Source organism: Mesocricetus auratus, unplaced genomic scaffold, assembly GCF_017639785.1.
Source record: "Mesocricetus auratus isolate SY011 unplaced genomic scaffold, BCM_Maur_2.0 Super-Scaffold_100004, whole genome shotgun sequence".
In the NCBI taxonomy this organism is placed as follows: domain Eukaryota; kingdom Metazoa; phylum Chordata; class Mammalia; order Rodentia; family Cricetidae; genus Mesocricetus; species Mesocricetus auratus.
Window position 1 is genome coordinate 39,631,901 of NW_024429189.1, and position 12,745 is coordinate 39,644,645.

The 12,745-nt window shown below is 46.8% G+C and overlaps 1 protein-coding gene across 3 annotated transcripts in view; it reads left to right on the forward strand.

The window, feature by feature from the left end:
* The first annotated feature begins 3,114 nt into the window (after positions 1-3,114).
* LOC101837645 (cytochrome b reductase 1) overlaps positions 3,115-12,745 on the forward strand; it is a 32,643-nt gene continuing 23,012 nt past the window's right edge. For all 3 annotated transcript variants that reach the window (XM_040745551.1, XM_040745550.1, XM_040745552.1), the window contains exon 1: positions 3,115-3,485. In XM_040745551.1, coding sequence (XP_040601485.1) covers positions 3,299-3,485 — 187 coding nt within the window. In that variant the 5' untranslated portion in view covers positions 3,115-3,298. The remainder of the gene's footprint in view (positions 3,486-12,745) is intronic.

Consider the following 12,745-nt stretch of genomic DNA (forward strand, 5'->3'; position numbering starts at 1 on the left):
TTTTTTTATAATAATTTATTTGTCCCTATTTTTGGTACTTTGGTATTTTGCCTACTTGTATGTCTGTGTGAGGATGTCAGATTCTGGGGTTACAGAGAGTGGTTAGTTGCCATGTAGGTGCTGAGAATTGAACCCAGGTCCTCTGGGAGAGCTGTCAGTGCTCTTCACTGCTGGGCCATCTCTCCAGCCCTGAGAATAATGGACTTCTTTGAGGGGGGATGGCCTTCTCTATGGTGTGAATATATGTTTCTCTTATTGGTTGATAAATAAATGCTGATTGGCCAGCAGCCAGGCAGGAAGTATAGGTGGGGCTACCAGACTAGGAGGATTCTGGGAAGAAGGCAAAGAAGAGTCGGAAGGGAGACGGCATATAGCTGCCAAAGAAGTAACATGCTGGAGCATTGTTATGGCAATACGTAAGTTTAATAGAAATGGTTAATATTGAAGAGAGAGCCAGCTTGAGCCCCTGCCCAAACAGTTTATAGTTAATATAAATCTCAGTGTGTTTATTTGGGACTAAACGGCTGTGGGACAGGGCAGGACAGAAACTCTGTCTACACTTGGTACACGTAAGAAGAAAGGTGTCCCCATGCCTGCCCCTACTGCAACTCTGCTCTGTGCCTGGGGGAGCTGACCTGTAAGAGATACATCACAGCCCTGGGATGTCTGCTTAGGTTCTGCTTAGCCACCAGAGGACCTCTCCAGGAGATGGGCAGGGAGGGTAAAGGTGGACTAGTTACCTCCCCGCTGGTTTTCTCCTTCGAAGGCCCTGCAAGCTGGCTGCACCTCTCACACAATGTTGCCCTCCCCAGTTTTCTCTCCGGACTCCGGTAACCCTCTTTGCTATCTCCTTGGGACAGTATGAACCCCATGAAGTTTCCCATGTCCTGCTCACAAACGTAGACAGTCCTGTTCATTACCAAATTGCTCATTTTGAGTATGTGGTCCATTCTCTGTCAAGACCCTAGAGACACATTCATTGTCTAACAAACATTTGTCAAGTAACTCCTACATGCCAAAGAAGATGAAAGGGCCGTCTGGAGAGTGGAGACTGCCATGGGGCATTATATCACATCTTTGTAAGCGGTGTGGGCACCGAATGGGGATGTGGTTGGGAGTAATATAGTTTGGGGCCTAGAAGGACTGCAGGGATTCTGGAAGAGGTGGATGTCTGGTAAATGTAGAGGAAAAGAGATCAATAGGCAGCTCAGGGGCAGTCAGGCGGTGGTAAGTGACAAGAATGTGGGCTAGGCCGAGACAGATCACAGGAAGCCTTGAACTGTGGATGTAGCTCCCTTCCTTCCATTTGCTTAATGTCGTGGGTACAGACCAGAGCCTCACACTTGTATCCATTAATCCAGCCTTATTACCAGGGCATTGACACTCCACTTCCTTGGCCTAAAACCTTTATTAAAAAAAAACCATACAATATTTTAGGAGCAGAGAGTTGGCTCAGCTGTTTATCACATTGGCTGTTTTTCCAGAGGACCAGGCTTCAGTTCCCAGCACCCACATGGAGGTTTACAACTCTGCAACTACAATCCAAGGAAATCCTGTGCACTCGGTGGGAATTGCATGTGGTACACAGACCAACACAGGCAAAACTCTCAATATAAAAATAAATCCAAATAAGCAAGCTTTCAAATAATTTTTGTATTTTCTTACTATTTTAAAATTACTGTTAAGCATCTGTTTGGTGTGTGCATGTGTGTGTGTGTGCATGTGTGTGTGTGCGTGCGTACGTGTGTGTGTGTGTGTGTGTGTGTGTGTGTGTGTGTGTGTTCTTCCAGCAGCACAGCATGGATGTAGAGGTCAGAGGACAGCTTGCAGAGCAGGTTTTCTCCTTTTTACCCTGTAGGTTCCAGGGATCACACTCAGGTCATCAGGCTTGGTGACAAGTGCTTTTACCCACCCACCAAGCATTCTCACTGGCTCCTAAAACCTTTCTCTGGAAAACCATTTCTTGATGTGCAACCCCCCCTCACCACACACACATACTTTTTCCTGTACTCCCCCCCATACTATATTTCCTGCAGGCTCTCCAGGGACTAGAATGTCCAACTGCACTTCAGAAGCCTCGGTACCCAGAACCCTTTTCTTCTGAGAGCAGTGCATAATGCTGACATTGCTCTTGGCCCACCTGGAAGGGCAGGATGCCAGCACCTCCTTCTTCATCAAGGTAAGTCACAAGGGGAGGTTTAAGGTTTGGGCAGGCGGACATCTTTTACATCCATTTTACCACTCTAGGCAAGTTCAGGGCAGCAGCTACCTGTGCAGGTTGCAGGTGGTTTATTTTCTGTTGCTGTTGGTTCTCTCTCTCTCTCTCTCTCTCTCTCTCTCTCTCTCTCTCTCTCTCTCTCTCTCTCTCTCTCTCTCTCTGTCTGTCTCTCTCTCTCTGTCACTATTGTCCTTACTATTGAGATCTACTCGTAGTATGTATCTCAGGCTGGCTTCAAACCCTCCTTGTAACTGGGGATGATAGGAAACTTCTGATCCTCCTGCCTCTACTTTCCCAGTGGTGAAATTACAGGTGTGCACTGCCACAGCGGTTTCCTTGCCCCCCCCCCAAGGGTCTCAGAGCTGTTCCCAGGTCTTCGTGCATGCTAGGCGAACTTTGGGCCCTCTCTTTTCTCCCTTCTCTGTTTTGATTTTGACGCAGGGTCTCTGTCGCCAGGCTGGTCTGGGACTCACTATGTAGCCTAGAATGGTTTACATCTGTGGCTAGTCTCCTGCCCCAGCCTTCTGAGGGATGGCGGAGTGCGAGCACCACTGCCAGTCTCGGCTCTACCGGTGCTTCTTTACTAGGTAAGGCCAAGTTCCCTGCTACCCACACCTGCTACCCCAGTTCTTTCTCTCCATCCTCCGGGAGCAAGGAATTTTTCTTAACTAAAACCATAGGCATTAACCGCATCCAATGGATCTGTGCCTCTCTGGTAACAAGAGCAGGTGCCACTGCCGGTCCCACGAATAAGGGATCCAGGCGGGAAGGGTTCAAAGAGAGTTGTAAGGTTTGTGCTCCCCGGCGCTCTCCAGGTGGGGAACTGCCTGAGACCTGACTCACACCCTGGGAGGTCGGATGCTTAGCCTGGTGGCGTGTGGAGGGCGGGAGGGCGACTCGGAGCTCGCGGCACCTGGGGAGGCCCCAAAGCCTGTTACCCCGAAGAAGCTCCTCCCCTCGGGCGGAGACGGCGCGGAGGAGTCACCGCCCCGGCCCCGCCGCCGGGACAGTACCCCGAGGCCGCGGCCGAAGCGCCGAGTTCTCCCGCCGTCTGTCGCGGAGCATGGGCTGCTGACAGCCATGGAGGGCTACCGGGGCTTCCTGGGGCTGCTGGTGTCCGCGCTGCTCGTGGGCTTCTTGTCGGTGATCTTCGTGCTCGTCTGGGTCCTGCACTACCGAGAGGGGCTTGGCTGGGACGGCGGCGCGCTCGAGTTTAACTGGCACCCGGTGCTCGCGGTGACCGGCTTCGTCTTCATCCAGGGCATCGGTACTGGGGCCCTCGAGGGCGGTGGCGGGGTCACTGCGCGGTGGGGACCGGGACGCCATCTAGGATTGCGAGAAATCTACGAAACTAGACAGGGCCTGCGCGGTTAGGGTCTCGGAACCGATGCTTTGGCGAGGCCTGCCCTTGAACTTGAGGTTTCAGAGGCAGAGAGCAAGGTGGGGAGCGCCGGTGCCCGCTCAGCATCCTCAGCGGGAGCCAGAGGAGTCCTTTCCTCCACCCTCTCCCCTTGTCCTCTCCTCCCGAGCACCGGGCGCCTCCAGCACTCCCCGCTGCTGCCTGGCTTCGCTCCACTTGTTGATGTGGCGAAAGTTCCCTGGCGGAGTTTCCTTGGAGTTTCCTTAGGGCCCGCAGCCCAATCTGGGTGGGAGATGCGAGCAGGGCTTGTCCTTGAGGGATGGCTGGTCGCCCCGGGTCCGGTTTGCCGCCGCCGGTGTGTGTGTGTGTGTGTGTATGTGTTTGTGTGTGTGTTGTTGTTGTTGTGCAATGCCACTTGACTGTCATATTCAGGCAATGCGGCACAACACCAGTTCACTTTTCCAATGCACTAAGAATGCATTCAGAAAAGCAAAGTCATTGTGCTGGGCTTGGTTCGCAGAAACTTTGACTTTCCAGCGGGCTGGAACCTCCTGCCTGGCCTCTACACAGGCCACCTCTTCATCAAAATTGAAAGTCCCACAAACAAGCAAACACAAAAAAAATGCTGGCTTCGTTCCTAGACAAAAATGTCTCTCTCTGTGTGATCGCACCATCGGTCCCCACTCCCCTCCCCTCCCCCCCCCCCCCCCGCACACCTTAAACCTGCTCTACAGCCTCCAGCAAGCATGGCCAACCTTCTACAGAAATATGAGGGAGGGTCTTACGCTCAGCCTACCGAGGCTTCTCCGGTGTGAGGTGGGCGTCCAAGCCATTTCGTTGCACAGTTCCCAGCTGTTTGTCACTACCCTAAATTGAGGAAAACATATCCAAGTTCCAAAGTTCCAGCCACAAGAAGCGCTCTTTCCTTCGTGGTGGAGCTCTTCAGTTTGGCCAGAGCTGCTAATACCTTCTGTTTAATCAAGCAGTCCCAAACATCATCTCAGTGGTTTGGGCTGTGTCCTGTAGTTGAGGATGAGGAAAACTCAGATCATAGCACATGTTACCTGACTTTCCCAAGAGAAGACAGACACAAAGGTTCTAACACTATTGAGCGTCTGCTGTGTCCCCACTAGATGCATTATTAGACATGGAGGTGATGATGCCCCCAGGGAAACAGAAGCTCTTTCAGCACCTTGTTTTCAACGATTTCCCCTCAACACTTTTCACTTATGCTTTTTTGGCAGCATGCCTGTTTTTTGAAAAGTGGTCAATTTAGGAAGCCAAAACTTCCTCTAAAATATACTTTGAGACTCTCCATTCATGTTGGGATCCATTTTACTTTTACTAAAAGGATTTCTGTTTTCTCTAAACTTTGAACATAATCTGTTACTTACTTTGGAGCAATGTGTGTATATGGAAATCCTGGAAACTTCCATCTGCTACTCTTAGGCAAAGCTCTTCAAAGCTTAGTCAGTCTGTTAGTGCTGGTGTCCCGAGGTTTGTCAACATTATCAGTCCTTTTTACGAGGATCCCAGGTTCACTGCACATTTTAGTCACATGATTCAGTTAAGGAGCCTAAACTAGCCTTTTCATACTGGTGAGAACAGTTCTCACTAGTTCTTCCATATATTGGCCCACGAATACTCTTTAGCCCAGCAGTAGAAAGGTTCCAATGGAAGGAGCAAACACAGATGCTCTTCTGTTTAGAATGGTCTTGCATCCCCAGTAAATCCATCGCAAGTTGCAAGCTGAGAATGTATTTACTACACCCAACTCATGGCTTAGCGACTGTACACTACAGAGTGTCTTGTGATTGAGTGGCTGGCTGTTTGCCACTACCTAGATCAAAATCAGATTAGGTAGATCAAAACTTAAAGTACAGTATCTACAGAGTCCACAGGGCTTTCACGCCACTGTGAAGTCAGAAAAACTGTTGACCATCCTAAACCCTCTGGAGACACCTGAAGCTGACTTTAGAGGCTATGAGATAAACATGGGTCAAAGATTATCCATGTTGTCCAGGGCATTTTACTGCCTCGGGATAGACATTTTATGCTGTAAGATGTTACATTTCTAGAAAAGAATGTGATGTGAGTTATTCTATGATTCTTAGGCTCTTGGAGATGATGCTTGATGGCTAGTACACAGTCACTATGCTAAGTTTAAAATATTTTACATATGCATCAAGCAAACAGTAAATAGTATTTGAAACTGTTGAGAATAAAGATGGGTCCTTTGGAACCTTTATGAATGGAGTAAGCTGAAGGAGGAAATCACAAAGAGGGGGCTGGAGAGATGGCTCAGCTGTTAAGAGCACTGGCTGCTCTTACAAAGGACCTGGGCTCAATTCCCAACCCCCACGTGATGACTCCCAACCATCCATAACTCCAGTTACAGGGGTTCCTAGTCCTCTTCTGACCTCCATGGGTTTCAGGCATGCATGTGATACACATACATACATGCAGGCAAAATACACATAAAGTAATTTCTTTTTAAAGCCACAAGGTAAATCTCTCCCCTCCGGCCCCTACCAAATATACTTTGGGAAATGTATGTGTTCCTAAAGTATAACAGATTATGGGAGTTCTGAAATGAACATAACACCTCTTATGGTGTCCAGCCTGGCCTTGAGTTTCTGTGCTTAAGGGATGGTTTTGTTGGAGTACTGCAAGTCCAGGGACTACAGATGTGTGCCACTGACTACAGATGTGTGCCACCGACTGCAGGCCGTGCCGCCAACTACAGGTGCGTGCCGTTGGCGCCACCGACTGCAGGTGTGCGCCACCGACTACAGATGTGTGCCACTGACTGCAGGTGCGCACCACCGACTGTAGGTGTGTGCCACTATTCTATGCTAAATAAAGTCTCCAACTAATGGGAAATCTAGTCAGTTCTGGCATGAATGAGGAAGAGTTTAGAAGAGGCTTTGTATGCTCTAAAATAAATACTTCCTATGAAATAAATATACTGCAGGGAAACCAGAGAAATGGCCATTGTAAAGGAGGCCACAATGGAAAGGGCTCCATGATAGCTAACCTTTTTAAAGGTTCAGCATGCTGGAATGGATTCTTCAGTGAAAAGTGGAAAATTCAGTTGTCTACATTAGTGAAAAGAAGTCTTGGTAATTCTATACTCCTTCCTTTCTGTACATGCAACTGCTTTTGTGACAGAAGCTGAAGGGAGAGAAATTAAATAGGGTAATAATCTCAGGTTGGTTTTGTGAGAAAATTAAACTACATGTTAGTAGCATTTAAAAGGCTAACAGAAAGAGAGAGCAGTTACTAAAGGCAGTTGGAATAGCCTCATAATGCAGCTGTAAGTGACCAAATTCCAAGATCACTTAAATATATTTGAAAAAGGCTCATAGACCAAACCCTAGCAAAGAAGATAATGGAGAGGGTCCCCAGATGACTTCTCCAAGAGCCTTGGGGAAGTAGCCTTGATAACAAAGTCTCCCAGCTTCTGGGAACTGGGGGTTTTACAGAGTGTCAAGGGACAGTCCAGAGCACCTTGAAACATGTTTTTGGTACAAAACCCACCTTTGAATCACTTAATGATGGAACTGATAGAGCACTTTAAATACAATTATTTTGCTCCTGCTGGATCCTTAGTACCTAGAAGTGCATGATAGGTCAGTAATTTTTTCCCGTTATTTTCTCTCCTCTGTGGTATTAGTGAATCCAGGACCTTGTCCATGCTGGGCAAATACTCTACTACAGAGTTGTGTTCCAAGCCTCTGTCCCCTGTTTATTAGAAGTATCTTTTATTTTTTTTCTGTGCTGGGAACAAATCCAGGCCTATTTTACACATGCCACTCAAGTGCTTTGCCACTGAGCTATACGCCTGGCAATAAATAACTGTTGAGTGAGTTATTCCTGTCTCATCATTAACTTGTTAGTAACAAAATGCAATTTTACAGCCACTCATTTGTAATGATGATAATAATAATAACAGCATCTGAAGCAAAGGCACCATCCCGTTGCCCAGTCATTGTTCTGCAGTTTAGAAATGCCACTTAGCCAAAGCCAGGGAAGGAAGGAGCCCCGCCTTAATGGAAAAGCATCTTTGTTCCCAAGCTTCTTGGTTGATAGCCTGTGACTCCCTGAGCACCTTCTGCACCTAGTCTCACCTGGCCTACACAACTGCCCAGCACTCCACACCAACCCACACACTTCCCACTGCTAATTTCTTCCCCCGTTGGCTTAGCTCCAATGTTTTATATCCTTAAAAACCACACCATTTGGGGCTGGATGGATGGCTCAGTGGACCTGGGTTCAGATCCCAGCACCCATGCGGCCATTCACAGCCATCTGTAACTCCAGTTTCACAGGGTCCAACACCCTGTTCTGGCCTCTGAGCGTAGCAGACACATATGCAGTATACATACATACATGCAGGTAAAGCACTTATACACATAAAGCAATTAATGAACTAAGTAAATAAGCCCTAGACACAAAACCCTGACACCCTTGACTCTATTCTGGGTACCTTTCCATAGAACTTGAAATGTGCATCAATACGGCAGTCTATGATTCCTTTCCCCTCCTCTTTCTAGAACCTTCTCCAGTCAATCATTTCATCTTTCTGCTACACAAGAGACCTGTGGAGCCACCACTCCAAGGAGCCAGCTAGTTCAGCGGGACACAGGGAAGGAGCCAGAGATTACAGCACTTCTCAACAGGCACCCCGGGGACAACAGTCCATGTAGCTGCTATCCACAGACTTCCTTAGTCATCCCCACACTCCTTTTCCTGGGTGACAGACAGCTCAGATACCAGGAGAGCATACATACTGTGCTGACAGGATCAGATCTTAAACACCTCACACCCCACAGGACCCAGCATCTTCTAGGATGCCCTATAGACCCGGGATCCCTGTAAGGGTTTTATGGTGTTTGAAAAATGACTTCCAAAAGGTAAATCTGACTCCTAATCCCAGCTACTGAGAATGTGCCCTCATTTGAAAATAGAGTGTTTTCAGATGTAATTAAGGCCCTCAAGTGAGATCGTCCGTGGCTGAAGATGGGCTACACATTCAGTTATTGGCTTCCCTATGAGAGGAAGGGGAAGGGGCCTAGAGACAAAGTCTCAGAGGGAAGGCCTTAGGAGGAGAGGGGCAGAGAGTGGCATGCTGTGCCTGCAGGCTGAGGTGTACCCTAAGCCATGGGCAGCCTGCTAAGAGACCAGCGCTAAGGGCAGTGAAGTGATGCACTGTCCCGAATTCTCCACAGGGACCAACCTGGTCAACACCTTGTTTCTGAAATCCTGCCCTTCAGAGCTGAGAAAAGAAAAAATGCAATTACTTTTTTTATTTGTGTATGTACGCGAGCACCGTGTGTGTGTGTGTGTGTGTGTGTGTGTGTGTGTGTGTGTGTGTGTGTGTGTGTGTGTGTAGAGGTCAGAAGACAGCTTATGGGCGTCAGTTCTTTCCTTCCACCATGTGGGTCTCAGGAATTGAACTCAGGCCATCAGTCTTAACTGCAGGCTCCTTTACCCACTGGGCCATGTTGCTGGCCCACATTTTGGTTCTTCTTCTTTTTTAATTAATTATTTATTTTATGTATGTGAGAGTTTTGCATGCGTATATGTATGGGTTCCATGTGCATGCCTGAGGAGGTCAGAAGAGGGTATAACGCCGGGCATTGGTGGCGCACGCCTTTAATGCCAGCACTCGGGAGGCAGAGGCAGGCGGATCTCTGTGAGTTCGATCGAGACTAGCCTGGTATACAAGAGCTAGTTCCAGGACAGCCTCCAAAGCCACAGAGAAACCCTGTCCAAAAAAAAAAAAAAAGGTATTCCATCCCCCGGAACTGGAATTACTAACAGCTGTGAGCTGTCAAGTGGGTTCTGGGAACTGAACCCAGATCCTCTGTGAAAGCAACAAGTGCTCTTAACTATTGAGCCATTTTAAGTGTAATGTGAAAAATAAAAGACCTGGAAACACATGTTGGGGTTCAAGCTTCAAGCTGAAGATCAGAAAAGCAAAGCAGCTGACCACTAGCTCTCACTCTACCTCAGACTGAAAGATGATCCTGGCTCCACCAAACCTCACACTGAAATCCCAGACTGCTATGCTCTCCTCAACGTGACTGGAGACTCCTGAGACTCAGTGTATTCCTATCCTCAGTGTGGCTGGAGAATGAATGCCAGCTCTGAGCCCCTGAGCTCTGTTACTTTTAGACTAATTCAATCTAGTATAGTCCTGGGTGGCCTTGAATGCAAGAGAGATCCTGGGTGGCCTTGAACGCAAGAGAGATCCATATGCCTGTCTCCTGAGTCCTAGGATTAAAGATGTGTGCCACCACTGACCTCTATAGCTTGTGACTGACTTTGCTTTCTGAATCCTCAGGCAAGTTTTACTAAGTCATAAAAAATATATCACCACAAAAAATTTAAAAATTAAAAAAATTACGTATACCACCACACTGAAGACCCCAAACTTTGATTCTTTTAAACTGCTACATTTATGGTAATTTGCCTCAGGAAACAAACTCAAGATAGTAACAATTGCCACTGCTCTCTGGGAAACCCAAAGTATTGCCATTCTCATCAAGAATTTATGGGGTTTTCGTTGTTCTTCAAAGGATAGACACGGATCACCAGGCAGGGGTTTTTATTGTAAGTGGCATTGCCTAATACCACTGTACACAAGCGCCTCTTTTATGAGGACAGGTAACACAGGTTACATCCTCACGTAGCTAAATATAGGGATGCGTGGAGCGGTGAGGCCTGGCATGCGTAAGTCTGGCAAAACAGGAGCTCCCACTTAGCAACAGCAGAGTGTAGCTATGTGGGGATGCCAGTCTGTAGCTGCTAGATTCTCCCATGTTCTCTAAGAGAGCACAAATATTTAAAAACTGGCTCAGGGGGCTGGGAAGAGATGGCTCAGCAGCTAAGAGCATATACTGCTCTTCTAGATGACCTGAGTTTGGTTCCCAGCAATCTATCTCATCAGGCACAGCTCCTGAGGAATCCAACTCATCTGGCCTCTGTGGGCACCTACACTAACGTTCACATGGCTATCCATAATTAAAAATAATAGCGACTGGAGGGATGGCTCCAAGGTTAACAACACTGGCTGTTCTTCAAGAGGACCTGGGTTTAATTCCCAGTACCATGTGGCAACTCACAATTGTCTGTAAGTCCAGTTCCAGGGGATCTAACACCCTCACATAGACATACATGCTCATGCAATAAAAATAGAAATAATAAAAATTAAAATTTCTTTAAAAATTATTCCAAATTAAAATTAAATAAGTGAAGGAACAGCTCCCGACAGTATGCGGATGAACAAAATTCCCAAATTCCAACCTGTATCCTCCAGATCCCTTCAAGGGGTTCAGTCTTGACTTTGCAGCTTTTAAACTGTTCCTAGATCAGCTTCAGCAATTTCCCTCTAACCATGACAGATCGGAAATCTTTCTCTTAGTATTGAAACTTTCTTGAGAGATCAAAAGCTCAGTGATGGCAGTCTTTATACCATCCAGAGTTTACTCTTTTCATCCAGTTTCTTCATGTATTATCCCATTCAGTTGATTGGCATTTGTTTGTGCATTTGTTTTTGAGACAGGGTTTCACTTTGTAGTCCTGGCTTCCTGGAGCTTACTATGCAGACCAAGCTGGCCTCAAGCTAGCAGTGATCCTCCTGCCTCAGTGTCCTGGGTGCTGAGACAACTGGTGTGTGCCCTGAATTGCATATATATAAATTTTTTAAAAAGTTGCTATATGCCAAATACTGTATAAAACATGAGCAGTGGGCTAGGAATGTCAATCCTTAATAATGTCTTTGCTTAGCATGTCTTGGGTCCTAAGGAAAGGAAGGAAGGAGGGAGGGAAGAAGGGAGGGAGGGAGAGAGGTAGTTAGTTTTGTCTTTTCTATAAGTTGTTTCCATTTGATTTAGAGATAAGTAACATTTTTGTTTTAAAGAGTGTAGGTTGTAGCTGGGAATGGTGGTACATGCCTTTTTAGTCCCAGCACTCAAAGGGCAGAGGCAGGAGGATCTCTGTGAGGTCAAGGTCAGCCTGGTCTACAAACCAAGTTCCAGACCAGTTGAGTGTAGGGTGACACCGGATCCCTTAATGTTTAGAACTGGCTGGGATAATCTGTTCAGCTCCTTATTTGAGCAATCATAAACTTGGCCATGGTCAAGCAACCAGGTTAAATCAGGCCCAGTACTTTGATACAACCAATTGTCTAACAATATAAAACTCCTGGACAGGGACTGAAGAAAGGGCTCAGTGGTTAAGAGCACAGTTTGCTCTTCCAGAGAACTGGGGTTCAGTGCCCAGCACCCATGCAATCGTTAACAGCTGTCTGTAACTCCAGTTCCAGAGGATCCAGACCCTCTTCTGGTCTCCTCAGGAACTTCCTGTGTGTGGTAGGCAAACTATCCATACACAAAAAATAAAGATAAGTAAAATATAAAAAGAAAAAGTCACCCCTCAGTATTAAACACATCTAGCCAGTTGATGAATTCTTCCTGCCCTGATACTTTTCATACATACATTTGCTAGTATTTGCCTTTGTAATTTTGGTTGCCTCCCTGCCAGAATGCTGAGCCAGATCCCAAGCATCCACATCACCCGGCTCATTTCAGTTTCTTGGTATTCCAGCATGTTTCAAACTTGTGGCTTATAGCCATTACAGGATTTTAAAGAGGGCTCTTTGCCCTTTTTAAAGCTGAGGCCCTCTGGATAGGACCTGGTTAAGCAGGTACACAGGGAAATGGGTTCCAAGGATGGATGACGCTGTTATGAATGTCCTGCCAGAAGGGAAAAGAATACTTTATTCTAAGAAGGAAGGAAAGTGTAAGGCCCACCTTGTTTACAGAGACTTCATAAGTGATTTCAAATTCCCATGTACTTCAAACTCAATGAGTTACTCTTAGTTTTAAAATCCCTTCATGCTGTTAAGTGGGCCCAAGAACAAAATGCTTTTTACTTATTTGAAAGTCCCATTTGATCTTATATAAACTAACGTTTGTGTCTGTAGTGCGGTTTGTCTTTAGCTTTTGATTTGGGCATTTTAGTGATGTGTGTGTGTGTGTGTGTTTGTGGTATATATGTACACATGTCTGTGTTGGAGCACTTAGGCATGTATGTGCATGTGTTTCTAGAGGGCAACTTCAAGTATCCTTCTCTGTCATCCCCACCTTATTTTGTGAGAT